The 13,507-nt window shown below is 42.0% G+C and overlaps 1 protein-coding gene across 1 annotated transcript in view; it reads right to left on the bottom strand.

The window, feature by feature from the left end:
- Nucleotides 1-773: 773 nt before the first annotated feature.
- The window catches only part of zbtb16a (zinc finger and BTB domain containing 16a), an 84,109-nt gene continuing 71,375 nt past the window's right edge, over nucleotides 774-13,507 (bottom strand). The window contains exons 4-6 of the mRNA XM_041235061.1: nucleotides 10,720-10,890; nucleotides 7,351-7,518; nucleotides 774-5,831 (exon numbers count right to left, since the gene is read on the bottom strand). Of these exons, the coding sequence (XP_041090995.1) occupies nucleotides 5,602-5,831; nucleotides 7,351-7,518; nucleotides 10,720-10,890 (569 nt within the window). The 3' untranslated portion in view covers nucleotides 774-5,601. The remainder of the gene's footprint in view (nucleotides 5,832-7,350; nucleotides 7,519-10,719; nucleotides 10,891-13,507) is intronic.

The raw sequence follows: 13,507 nt of genomic DNA on the forward strand, positions 1-13,507 counted from the left end.
AAGGCCCCAAACTCATTCCTCTTAGCACAATCAAAACGGGCACCTTGATAGCACTGTCACCCTTAACCCCTTGCAGAGTTCACAAGTACCACGCTCTCAAAAGTTACCTTTTTCAGGGTGGACCGTTTACACTTTCTAAAGCTAGAGTGAACACACCTGCACAGGCTCACAATTAGAAGCTTCCTGTAAAATGTTATCACTGTAACAAAGGGTTAGATTCTCAGTCACCTACTCCAAATCATCACACTCTGTCTTAAAAGGGCAACATACCAAGCATAAAATGATTAAGAAACTTCAAGTGTCTTCCAAGACCAATTCACTTCTCATCCAGGCTGTTTATTGCTGCTTTTGTGACTTTATTGGGTGTGTTTTTGCTTTCCAAGAAAATCCTGCTCGTAACGGTTCACTCAAATCGCTGTAAGAATCGAGTCGTAAGACAGGAATGCTAACAATGAGGTAGTGTTTTGATTTCTGAGTAAATGTAAGAAGTAATGTGACACTGTTGGCTTGAAGCTCACAGTGGACAATTAAAATAGCCTTAACTTTAGCCTTAATCATCCAGTCATTACATAATAAACTCCAAGCAGATCAGGTTATATTTTGGCTTGGCATCGTAACATCCAGTATATACCTATTTGGCTCAAACATCATGGTAAATCAGGTTTTAAAAGGTCTGAGGTTTCACACACAGGGAATCAGTGTCACATATCTGTGTTGAGGGTGTGTGCGTGTGTATTTCAGAAACACAAAAACACAAAACCAGTCAGACAAACTTCAGTCCATTTTGTTTATTTGTTTTTCTAACTGCAGATTCAAGGTATACAACAGAACATTGTTATTTTCCTTATGAGACTTATAAATAAAAATACAAAAAATGTTCACTACAAAAAAATCTACTGTTAGTCGGATGTAAAAAATATTCTCTTTCGCTATTGAAGGCACAAACTTCACTTAGTGACAACATGGAGAGAAAAAAAAAAAAAAAACAACCTGCAGTATTAAATCTCTTATTTCTTTTACATTTTTCCACACGCCATCAGAGAAACACTGAAAAGTTACACAGAGATGTGTCTGAACCCACACTGAAAGAAATAACGAATAAAAACACAGGATCTGCAGGCATGACTTCACACTGCAGCACTTCGAAGACAGCATTTTTGTACTGGTAAAGACAACAAAAAGGACCTCGCAAAGCACTAATGCAAATAAAGTTCATACAGAGTTAACCGAATGACAAAAAAAAAAAAAAGAAAATAATACATTTGGCACCTTCAAAGATTAGGCTTAGAAGAGGTGCTGAGGTAGACATAACTATAATATCAATTTAAAAAATAATAACAACAACAATAATAATAATAATAATAAAAATACAGAGCAGACTGGCACTTGTGCCGTCACACCAAAAAACAAAACAAAAAATGAGACCAGCAAAAAACACACAAACAAAAGCTTTCACACTTGGTCAGACAGGGCAATTGGTCCTCAGTGCTATAATATATATATATATATATATATAAAAAGGGATACCTTGGCGTTTCATTATCTGAATATTTTTTAGACTAAAGACTAATGGCACATGCATGACACCACTGCATGAAATGGCTACTTGTTCTGGCACACCACACTGGAACACAGCGATTGAGCTCTTGGGATGTCATGATAACTCTGACGATGGGTATTTTGTTATTATTATAGAGTGCAGAACTTCCGGACTGCACCAAGATCCTTCCATTTTGTGCGTCTGCTAAAAATAGTGTTGCTAAGCTGCCTCGCAGAATGCACTGGGAGCAGATGACACCAGTATGACGCGGGTGCCTGAAGACCAGAATACCCTGTCAAGAAATAGGGGGTATAGCAAATCGGAGTTCTTGAAAAGATTTTTGGCAAACAGTTGGTTATGCACTCCGTAACTTTATTCTATAAATGCACATTTTCTGTTTTGGTTAAAAGTATCAGATTGCTGTCGTCGAGCTTTGTGCTTTAATATACATCGTTAAAAATTTCTTGAAATGTTTAGAATAAGCGGTCTTTTTTTTTCCTGTACGAGTGCTTGCTATACTGTGGAATCCTGGTTTCACATTTTAACATTTCAAACAGATTGTTTACACCACAAGACTGTGCTGAACTTTGTTGTACCATTAATTATATTACTGAAAAGGGTGAGCATTAGAATAAATGAAAACTGACATTGAAAATACTTCTAAATCATTTCAACGACAGCCAACAGATTGAAAAAAAATACTTTGCAATCCAGTCACAAAATATGTGAATTTGCAATTTATGGATATTTTTTTTATCATGACACCCCCATCAGATGACACACATACATTTATTTTGAAGGTACAGAAACGCTACACAGTTAAACAGGGACACTTTGTTGAACATTTTAGGCACAAAGATTAAAGAAACAGCTAAGCAAATTCCAGAGTCACATCGTAGGCAGAACCAAAATCAGCACCAAGTCATCGGTTCCTTTGTCTTTCATTAGAAAATCCTTGTATAAAGCTGGCTGATTTTGTGGTGGTGTATTTTCTATTTAAAAAAATGATAACCCTGGCTAAAGGTTTTCATTTTGTTTGTTGAACACATATACTTGTGTGCATGTTTCTTTTTCACCTTAGCAATTAAAACTGCCTGCTCAATTTTGGGTCTCTGTCTATCGCTTACTTTAAAAAGGAATCCATCGTACTAGTGTTGGGCAGTGTGGCACAGGACTTGCAGGAACTGCCAAACAGGTGTAAAACACCGTGCTGACAACACCTTGTGTAGCGTGCTTTCCAGTCAAAGCGGTTTAATGTGTTTACTGTACTCTACATCCCTCTTCCCTCGGCCATTTCAAGTATAATCATCAATGTGTGTTGTGTTTAACCAAATCAGCAGCGTCCTACTCCAATGTCTTGACTTCAGTTAGATTCAGTAGCTCTCTGACTTTTACGACCCCTGGAATGAAACATTGAATACTACATTTTCCACAAACACATTTATGTTCAACATTACAAAAAAACAGGGGCAGGGCAACAAAAATATACATTACCCTGCTGAAAACGTGACGAATGGAAAGGGACTGACAATTAATACAAAAATATCACAATTTTATATATCAAATCAGTTCTGCCGGCTCGGGTACTGTAATCCGTGCGCCTCAAGGAACCTACGCTTGTGAACCAACAGCACGTTCATTTCTTTTTGATAACCACTTGCAGTCCACCATTGTTCAACACGCGTTGCATTAATGCCTACTTGACCTGCCCTTACAGATTCAATAACCTTGAACCTACTGTTTCACATTATTACAAAACTACAATTCTATTCACATATTTCAAGTTTAACACTTCTTTAAACTCTCTTTAAAATAGTACGCTCTTACTATACTGCAAAGCCCTCCCGTTTCAACAGTTACCCAGTCTTGAGGTTTCAAAAAACTGTTTTTCCACCGATAAATTGAAACGAGGACAACCATAACCAAACTGTTGTTTGTTTTGTTTTCCCTTTCATCCTATCTAAAACTACCTCTCTAACTCTTTATATAAATGTTGCTAAATTAGGTAAACAAAAATATAAAGCATGAGATGACGTTGCCATGACATCACAAAAGCAAAACACAAATACTGCAGAATGTGCTTTTGCAACAACAATAAAAAAAAAAACAAACAGAGGTAGCTTCCAAAACAATGCCAAAACAAAACCAGCTCCACATCTTTAATAAAGTGGCCTGTTTTAAAAACAAAAATACCAGTTTTGGTAACAATAATGCACAAAGTACAATGAAAAATAAAAACATAATTGCTATTTTCACTGTGGCACTTAAGTACCCTCCCCCCTCAAAGTATGCCTCTGCACGTCTTCATTTTGTGACATCACTTTCTGACAAAAGAAAGTAAATACTTTTTTTTTTAATATATACAGCTCATGATGTCACAAAAACGAGGTAATTCAAGTACGATGTGCTGAAAAAACACAATGGTAAAAAAAAAAAAAAAAAAAAAAAAAAAAAAGGGAAAAACTAAATATATATTTATACATATATTCACTGTAGCTAAAGAGTTCCTTCCTCCTTATTTGTTAACCCACCCGGGCTGGCTTTATCAATAACTTCACTGCGTTTTGATCCAAGCAGTTCATCGAGATGTCGTTACTGCATTTTGAAGGCCGAAACAGCAAACATTATGCGTCCAACACATTTTGGTCTCTTCCGTATTCGCATGAGAACGGTTCGAGTGTATGGATACTACTCATGAATTGCAAACCCTCTGCTGAAAAATGAAAACACAATTTGCATTTGTGTTTGTCCTTTTTTGACACGAGCCAAAGTGTAAAATAATGAAAGTAATACATCTCTGGTACACACAATATTCAAGGAGCAAATGGGGAATTCTGAAATAAGGGACTAGTTTCTTTTAAAAAAAAAAAAAAAAAAAAAAAAAAAGAGACAGACAGACTGTACTCTGTTTTACCGATAGGGCCAAAAGCTGCCTCCCTGTCTGTAGTCATTACGTACTTCCAAGGAGGTACTGTGAATGCAACAAACCTGTAATACTTCAGTGACTACACACGAGTTCACCCATTACTGAACAAGCTCCTAGTGACATGGCATAGGTGTGCCAGTCCATATCCACAGACCACTGTCGCTGTACCAGTCAATCACTTCCACAACCAGCCAAATGGTAGGGCTTCTCAAGAAATGTCACACAATCAAAAGAAGAAGAAGGTGGTCAGGTTTTGAGATCTCCTTGACTTTGAAACACATTCCATGAGTGTATTAACTGATATATGAAATGATAACCCTGGACATTTTGTAACTAATTCACACGTGGGGGATCATTACATATTGCGTAGCTTGTTTTAAATTATATCTGACTTCCCACCACTGTTCTGTTCGAATCATGACAAATGGTAGACTGCAAGCATTGGGGATTTAAGTGCTCTCAGTATTCCTCTGGGCGTGTCCAGCAGGGGGAGCCCTATTCAGAGCATCCACAGTGTGTGGTAACAGCAGCCAAGATGCACAACAAAGCAGGGGCAGGGTTATTTATTTAACACTATGTGGGGCTGAGCTACCCTTTCACTTATTACTGGAGAGCATACAAAAACAAGGAGTCAAAACACACCTGAAAATAAGGACTGTCACAGCCAAGACTGACCCATCCTTCCTCCCTACAATCTGGGCACTGTCTCAGTACTGGGATCCTGCTCTGGTTTTGATCTATTGGCTACGGGCTATTGGCACAACCTTGCTGTGAGTTTCAAACCCGACTTCAGTACCTTATACTGGCAAGCTTATCGTAATCCTCTCCCGGGTTCTGTGAAGTTAAGAAAGAGACTTGAGAGAGTTAGCATGAAACAGTTGTCGTTACTCCACGGGTAGATGCAGAAATGCTGTGTTGTTTGGGTGGATGTGTGTGTAATTTTGTATTTTTTTTTTTTTTAAGCAGTAGTCAGTTTTGCAGAAAGTGCACATCTAAAGACAGGTCACAATTCCCCCACTCTTGCAAACCGAGCCCTCCTTTTCCTCCTTTATTTATTTTTTATCCTCTGCCCAGCCCTTTCACTTGTGCTATTCTGTTCCCCAACTTCTCCTTTTTGTATGCCTTCTTGCTCCGCTCAGACATAGCACAGATACAGGTAGGTCTTCTCTATCCTCCAGTCTGGGGGCACATCCTCAGGTTTGTGTCCCTTCATGTGCTTCTGCATGGCGGAGAGGCTGGGGCAGTACTCCAGGCAGATGGTGCACTGGTAAGGGGAGGCTCCGTTGTGGGTGCGCAGGTGCTTTATCATAGCGGAGTAGTCGCGGGAACGCTGATGGCACAGTTTGCACTCGAACGGTTTCTCTCCTGCAAAACACAAGAATGACAGCGAAGGGGGCTGTTAAAAGCAGAACAACTCCACGTGCTTCTGCCATTAAATGGGCTGTGCCTCCCGACAAGCCTGACTCAGTGGAAGCTGGGTGCGAACCGCCAGCCAGCGCCTTAACCGCAATGCAGAAGAGTCGGTCGTGTCTGCCTTTGAGGTGGCACAGCCTTTAACCTTGTCTCACCTGTCCAAACGGGGGATGGAATCCGTCATGGCCGTGTATCACACCACACTGCCCATCACACAAGCATGGTGCGGGACATCCTGCAGAGTGCTATGTCCCGTACAGTTTGAACATTAGCTTGACAAAACACTCCCTTTGCTGTCTTCACAGCGCCTCCCCCATCAGTATTTCACATAGATAAATAACTCCTATTTTCATGATTGCTGTTTAACTAACCCAATATTTGGCCACAGTGGGGTAATTGAGAAGATGAGCTTCAGAACTGTATAAGATTAATTCTGTAAAGTGCACATTTCTGTGGTTATTTCCTGTAAACCATTATTAGTCTTCTTGTATCAGCAATTATAACTAGTGCAATACTCCTAACCCCCTGCTCTGTGACTTCCTCAATCCCAACCCTCTGCATTTGAAATCTACACCATCCCTGCTTCCACTAACCCATCTCGGCTTGTCTGGTCTTGTTTACCCCTTCATGTAAATCCCCACGGATGTGGTCACTGTGTACCCTCTCCATCTTGCACCAGTCATTACAAACAGCACTGCTCGAGCAACACCGACAATAAACACACAATAACTGTAAACAGCAGACGCAGATTACACAGCAAGAATGAATTGCAAATGCAACCCCAAATATTGATCCAGCATTGACAATGGGCTGCCAGTGTCAATGATTCATCAGCTTGTTCCTTTACACGCCGGTGGCCTTTGCAGTCCAGCTTGTCAGAGTCCCTGTTATCTACAAGCAGCCTGTTCACTATGGAGACCCTCACGACAAAAACAAACCAATTATTTGACAGACTTCCTCGACAACCCAGGAAGCTGAACAGCTGCTTTATCGAATGCGAGAGAGTGCTACAATCTGCCAGTGCCAGGAGACATGTGCACAGATCAGTAATCAGGCACACAACCCAATATTTTACATGCAACGAGACTACTTTTCTTAACCATATACTGTACATATTAACCGATAACCAAGGGTTACAAATTATTTCATCTTTTATTTGTGTGTTGTTTATTTTCCTTTTAAAAGCTAAAAATAAAACAGGGCATGTTGACAGCTGCTACTAACCAGCACCTTCCTCTAAGGTACGTCAGATTCAGTGGTCTAAATTTAAACATCACGTTGTGACCTACAGAACAGGAAGTTCACAGTCAGACCTAACAAACAGAAACGCCTGCTACCTTTCCTGTTTGTAAACTACAGCCCTCTGCCCCTGCCTCGTGGTCCGTGCCGTCTCGTATCCTGGGGTAGCCCGTCCATGCCGTCTCGGATCCTGGGGTAACCCTCCCAGCCCGCCCCAGTGCAGCGCTCTTACCTGTGTGCACACGGTAGTGAGTCTCCAGCTGGTGTTTGAGGCTGAATTTCTTGCCACAGCCGTTGCACTCATAGGGTTTCTCTCCGGTGTGAATGCGCTTGTGTCCCTTCAGGGTGCTCTCGTCCCGGAAGCAGCTCCCGCAGAACTCGCACTCGAACGGGTGGTCGCCTGGAGACAACGGAACAGCGCTGATAACAGGACTTTCACCAGCACCCCCCCCCCCCCAATTTAGCCAAATTTGAATCCTGGTTGGGGATCTGAATCTCAAAGAAGAAATAATATAATTTTGCATTCATCCATACAAGTAAGCGTACAAATTGAAATGAAATACACTAGTGGGACTAACTGACTGTACGGACACAGTGTATCGCTGCCCATATTCCAACTACTGTGGCTTTTAATTGATAGATTTGCGTTTGAGGAAATACAGAATCTAAAAGCAGTCACACAACTGAACAATGAAATCCAGTCTACAGACTTAAAGCCCTGCAGCAACAGAAACCATATCTGAACACCTGTTACCATTGACCTAAACCAGGGGAGCACTGGCCTTTGTAAAAGGCAATGTTAAGAACCACAGGGACTATATTCCAGAAGACGTCTCTTCGAGGTTAGTGTAAATCACATGCGTCTCTATCTCAGGTCGTGGGGGGGGGGGGGGCGGGGGCTGTATCCTTCCAGACAGGGAACACAAGTAATGGATATTCAAATGTCAATAATCAGAGCTATTATGATACGTGCAGTCCCTCTCCTGTGCCTGGCCCTAATTGCTTTCCTGTGTATGACTCGAAGCTGCCCATATATCATTTTCTCCCTGCACAGATGCGAGACGCTGCCAGGCGTGTAATGTTCTCGATATTTAATGCATTTTACTCCTCTGCTGAAGGTTTAAGTCATCAGCAATGACCTACGCGTTTCATTATCCCCGCTGTCCAAACTGCATTCGTGCTTGGGAATAAATTGCATTTCTCGTTATGTACTGTCATGCTTGTGCTTGTGCTGTAAAGAGACAGTGTCAGTTTCCTGGGGCGCTTTTACAGAAGCCCCTAAATGCTCTGCTCATTTAAATGTGTGTCCCAGATTACAGAGATTTCGCTTCGGCTGGACGGAGGAAAGGGGGCGCGTGAAAGAAAAAAAAAATCAATCAGACTGACAGTCTTCATTTGTTGGCATGAAGTTAGCAGTGCCTCCGTCTAAGAAATTCTGCGTTTCCCTAGCCTGAAAGAATGTGACTCTGAAACAGCAACACAAACCCAAATGTACTGTACTTCTGTCATGTACTCGAGGTGAATAATAATGAAGTATCCTGGCTGCTTTATCTTGCATTAGTCCTAGGAATCCAATTTAATCTAAATGCATCTCAAAAGATTGCAGGTATTTAGCGGCTTCACTGTAACAGTGAATGTCAAGGCCATTTATATTTACGTGTACAATTTACAGGCCCTGTTTTATTTTATTCTACAATACAACATGAAAATAAGCTCAGTTACTCATTATCACTGCCTGCTAAAAACTGAACACTTCTTTCACCTTGGATACAAAAGCACTTGAAATACGCATCAAGACAAATTGAAATTAATGGTCTTTCTTTTCTTCCTGTGCTCTCACACAAAAGAAATTTTATTAAAAAAGATATGATCATGTAAACTAGTAGCCTTCTACATGCCTAGCTTTTTTATTTTTCCTCTTTGCGCATGAATAGGAAAGGCAGCCTACACAGAGCATGGTAATTCTGTCACACACACACACACACACACACACACACACACACACACACAACAGCTTAATAATCTAGACATGGAGAATGCAGAATGAGAAGGCAATTAGATTCCCTGCCTCGGGCCACCAATTTGCACCTGCGATCCCCAATGCGCTGCCAGCAGCTTTACCTGGCGGATACATTGGGAGCTATGGCCAAGTGCCACACGGCGGGCTGTAAAAAACGCCTTCTGCACGCAGTGGAGGGGTTCATTATGCGATAAGCAGCGTAAATCAGGGATCCATCAATGCCAAAAGCCTCCGCTGGCCTGTACTATCAAACACAGCTGCGAACACAAAACACCCGCCGCAGACGGCAAATGGGCTCCGATACAAAACACAAGAAGAGAACAACGACAGAATATTAACAAGGTGGAGCTGCTCTGTCTGCGCAATGGAAAACGGGATGCAGCCCAGGCTCCATCTTTAGGAGAATCTGTCTTTGTGTGTGTGTGTGTTTAATCCACTCTCTCAGTGTATCACTAATAATGCACATGCCTGCGCGTGCTGGATGACATGGGGAGCAGTGTTATTATTGATGTGGTTAGTAACTGTGTCAAACGACCACTAAGGAATCAGAATTCTGAAAAAAAAGAAGCTTTTTCAGCAGGGGGCTGTCTCTCTTTACAACACAATCCTTATTGATTTTAAATATCCCTTTACTACTATTTATCAGACTATAGAGGCAAACAACTAGCTCATCCATCTCTTATTGTAGGGTATTATATTTGAGTTTTAGAAAGCCAGTAACGTTTCACTGTCCACTCAAACATGTAACTAATCAGGGACCAGGGGCGGGTGGCTACTGCAATTGCCTTTTTGTGTTTGGACAGCCATTCCATTTAACTGGATCAAGGCTGCAGGTGAAGCAAGGCCAGCTGTTATGAAGCGTCCGTTCCCACCACAGAAACCTTAAAGTGTTCTAACAATCTGCAACCTCAAGGACCCGTCAGGCTTCAAAGTGGCGTCCTGCACTGAGAACTTGGTTTATTTTCTAAAGGAGAAGACAAGCTTTTAAGCAACACTGTTTGAAATCGATGAGTCACCCTGCGAAAGCCATGGCTTTTTGGTTCGCTCTCTTGTTCTCGTGTCTGTCACGATTAATGGTCTCTAGCTGCAGACGCGCTGCTGTTCCTTCAGTGGCAGCTGACTTGCTTACTGAGATGTTTAAAGTGGATGAAGTAATCACTGCCGAGCCACTAGGTGGAGGTAGCGAGATATGGTTAAACCTGTAAAATTATTGATACCAATACATTGCTTGTGTTTGAAGGTTTATGGACGAGGGCATATACATATAGACGTGTAAGGCAGCCCCAACATGTCATGTTTAATAGGAGTCTTTACCGGACAGATAGGAGGTTTGGTGGCCCAGTGGTTAAAGCAAGTTACCAAGAGGTTCCATGTTCAATCCCAGCTACTGACTCGTTGCGCGTGCCCTGAGCAAGTCACTTAACCTCCTTGTGCTCCGTCCTTCGGGTGAGATGGAAAAACCGAGGTCCTATTGCAAGTGACTCTGCAGCAGCAGTTGTGATGCATAGTCACATCTCTTTGGATAAAAGCGTCTGCTAAATGACTTAATATTATTAATAATACTAGTTTGCAGCTCCTTACCTGTATGGGAGCGGAGATGACGCTTCAGGGCGGTGTGGCTGGGGAAGGTCCGGTCGCACTCGCTGCAGATGTAGCTCCTCACCCCTGCGTGCACCTCCATGTGCTGCTGCAAGGCGGGCTGTGTCTGGAAGCGCTTGCCACACAGCAGGCAGAAGATGGCCATATCAGACCCTGCAGAGCAAGGGACAAACAGATTCAAAACGTTTACATGTGAGGTGACAAACGGCAGCACAGCCACAGCCCCAGCCCCGTGAGAGACACAGCCAGGCATACAGTATCTGGGAGGTTTGTGCCCAAGACAATGCATGAACATGCTGGTATTCACTTTCTTTCAGACATACAGGTACTGCAACTCTTAACTGGACAGAGTGAATACCCCCACCACCACCACCACCAGGGGCTACATGAAATACTGAAAGAATCGGGACTTCTATTATTAGTATCATAACTTGGGTCCAAAAATAAACTCAATTGCTAGATGCAATGCACGCCAATTTAAATGCTTTATTTTACTACAACCTTTCTCTCTTTTTTACATTAAATTTCCCCACACAAGGTAATAGCGCTGTGCAGTCCACTCATGTTCCTCCAGTGCCAGACTGCACTGCCGGGTGTCCAATTACCGCATTACACTCATAATAATACTTTAGAACAGAAATGGTTGTATTGCTGTTATTTTTCTGCACCATTTAATGTGTTAGTGGTGTTCCACTCAGTCACTGATCGAGCATCCTCTACTCTCTTCAACACAAGTGGTGCCGCAACTCAGGAGCAGATGCATTCCAGTGGTACACCTGTATTGAGAACTCCCGACAGGCGCCTCTTCAAACGGCTTGATATTTGTTTTGCACTTATTTGGCTAATGGGCGGGGGAAAGGTGTTGCAGTTGCACACTTTTTCCAGTGGAGGTTAGCTCGGAAATACATTTAACTAGCTGTACATTGCCAATTTGATTTCATAATAGATAGACATTACAAAGTACAATGCAAATAAAAAAAAGTATATATCTGTCTGTGTCTATCTAAGATAGATAGCTAGATAGATAGATATAGATAGATAGATAGATAGATATGGCATCATTAAATGTAAGCTCATTTATTTTGCTTGCACAGAAAATAATATCACATTAAAGAATGCTTTTAAAACACACAGTTGTTTAAAGTATATGTATGTCTGTTCCCTTAAAAAAAATACACCAGCATTTGAGAGGTAAAGAAGACCATCTTTAAATAAACACGCTGCATGACAAAGCAGGTTAAAAACAAGTTTTTCCCTGCTAGAGTACCTATCCCGGGTACGTTTTCATTTACACACATGTACAACAACTCACACTTTTTCAATTACCTAGCCCTGGAAAACTCCAGGGAAACTTGAGTGTTTAGAACTCAGCTTCTGTTTCATCAGTCAATAATGCATCTTTCTAGCAAAGCTGCCACTAATTTAAAAATCTATGAAAAGCCCTGGCTGCGTGTTCATAAACACCAAGGCAAGAGGCTGGCCTCGCTCACAATCAATCAGCATCAGACTGAGCTCTGCAGAAGAAAAAACTAAAAGCAGCAGCACGGTCTTAAATCAGTGCCGGAGAGGCAGTTCAGAGACACTCGAGCGGTGGACAAATATATACCCTCTAGACCCTCCCCTCCGGCGCTCTCTGTAGCCCTCATCTTTTACTTCTTTATCAATGAAAAGGGGCCATTGATTTGCTTGAATGTCGCTGGAGGTCCCCCAAGGACAAGGAGGTATTAAACGAGGCCTGAGTGAGTCTGAGGCTTAGATCAACCCCTCTGAATAGGTAAGCAGCTTCAGCTGAGGTTCTGGTTTGTTCTCGTGGAGATGGGAAAGCTTGTTCTTGTGGAGATGGGAAAGCTTGTTCTACTAATGTGGAGTTTTAACAGTAACAGATATTTTACTCTAACCACCATTACAATACATTTCCTAACAAACAGAACCGAGAAGCCGTTTTTCACAATTCTAAACCAGACAGTCAACAGTGTTCCAAGTGAGATCATTCATGCACAAAGAGATTTCCTACTGATGTAAAAAAACAAAAAAAACAAAAAGAGCGGCACATGTCTATTCTCTTCCACCTGGCAAAACATCACCCCCAGTGGCGAGAGAGAAAACTTTCTTTCCTGCACTCTTCCAAGGCTGATTGTGGGACGTTTTGTGCTGCATGTGGTGGGTGTGCATTTGGGACCAGACTGAGGCTGTCTGAGCCCCTCGACATACGTGATGAGATCCTGTATGATTCAATCAGCTCATGTATGATCTGATCTACAGTATCAAAGGAGACAGATTCCTGGCACAGACTCACTTCTGGGAAGCCAATAGAGGTACCCGTTCAGTCAAGTGACTCCCGACTGGTAGTCTATGTGACATCGATTTAAAGCGTTCTGCCTGAAGGTCTAACCCATTGCAGCAACTAGCAAGCTCAAGACTACAGGCAGCATGCATAACATTTGACTTCAGAAGACTTTGAAAGGATACTACAGCAGTCAATAGTCTGGTATACACAAGTGGTTTTAACAACTGAGCTCCAAACTAACATTTAACATGAATATTTAAAAACCAACCAAGAAATCTATGGGTCACAGAGGAAGGTAAAGTACAACACGACTGATAAATATTTACAGTGTTAGTAACCGCGCATGCGTCTGTATTTTTTATGCCTGTCGGAGAATGAGAAGTAACAAACTCTGAACCAGCAGCTTGTCTCAGGACTTCTGACAAAGGAATGGAACAGAGATGATGTCACAGCCCTGCACCCCTGCCACACACTCCACTATGG

This window comes from Polyodon spathula, chromosome 36, assembly GCF_017654505.1.
Source record: "Polyodon spathula isolate WHYD16114869_AA chromosome 36, ASM1765450v1, whole genome shotgun sequence".
NCBI classification, from domain to species: Eukaryota; Metazoa; Chordata; class Actinopteri; order Acipenseriformes; family Polyodontidae; genus Polyodon; species Polyodon spathula.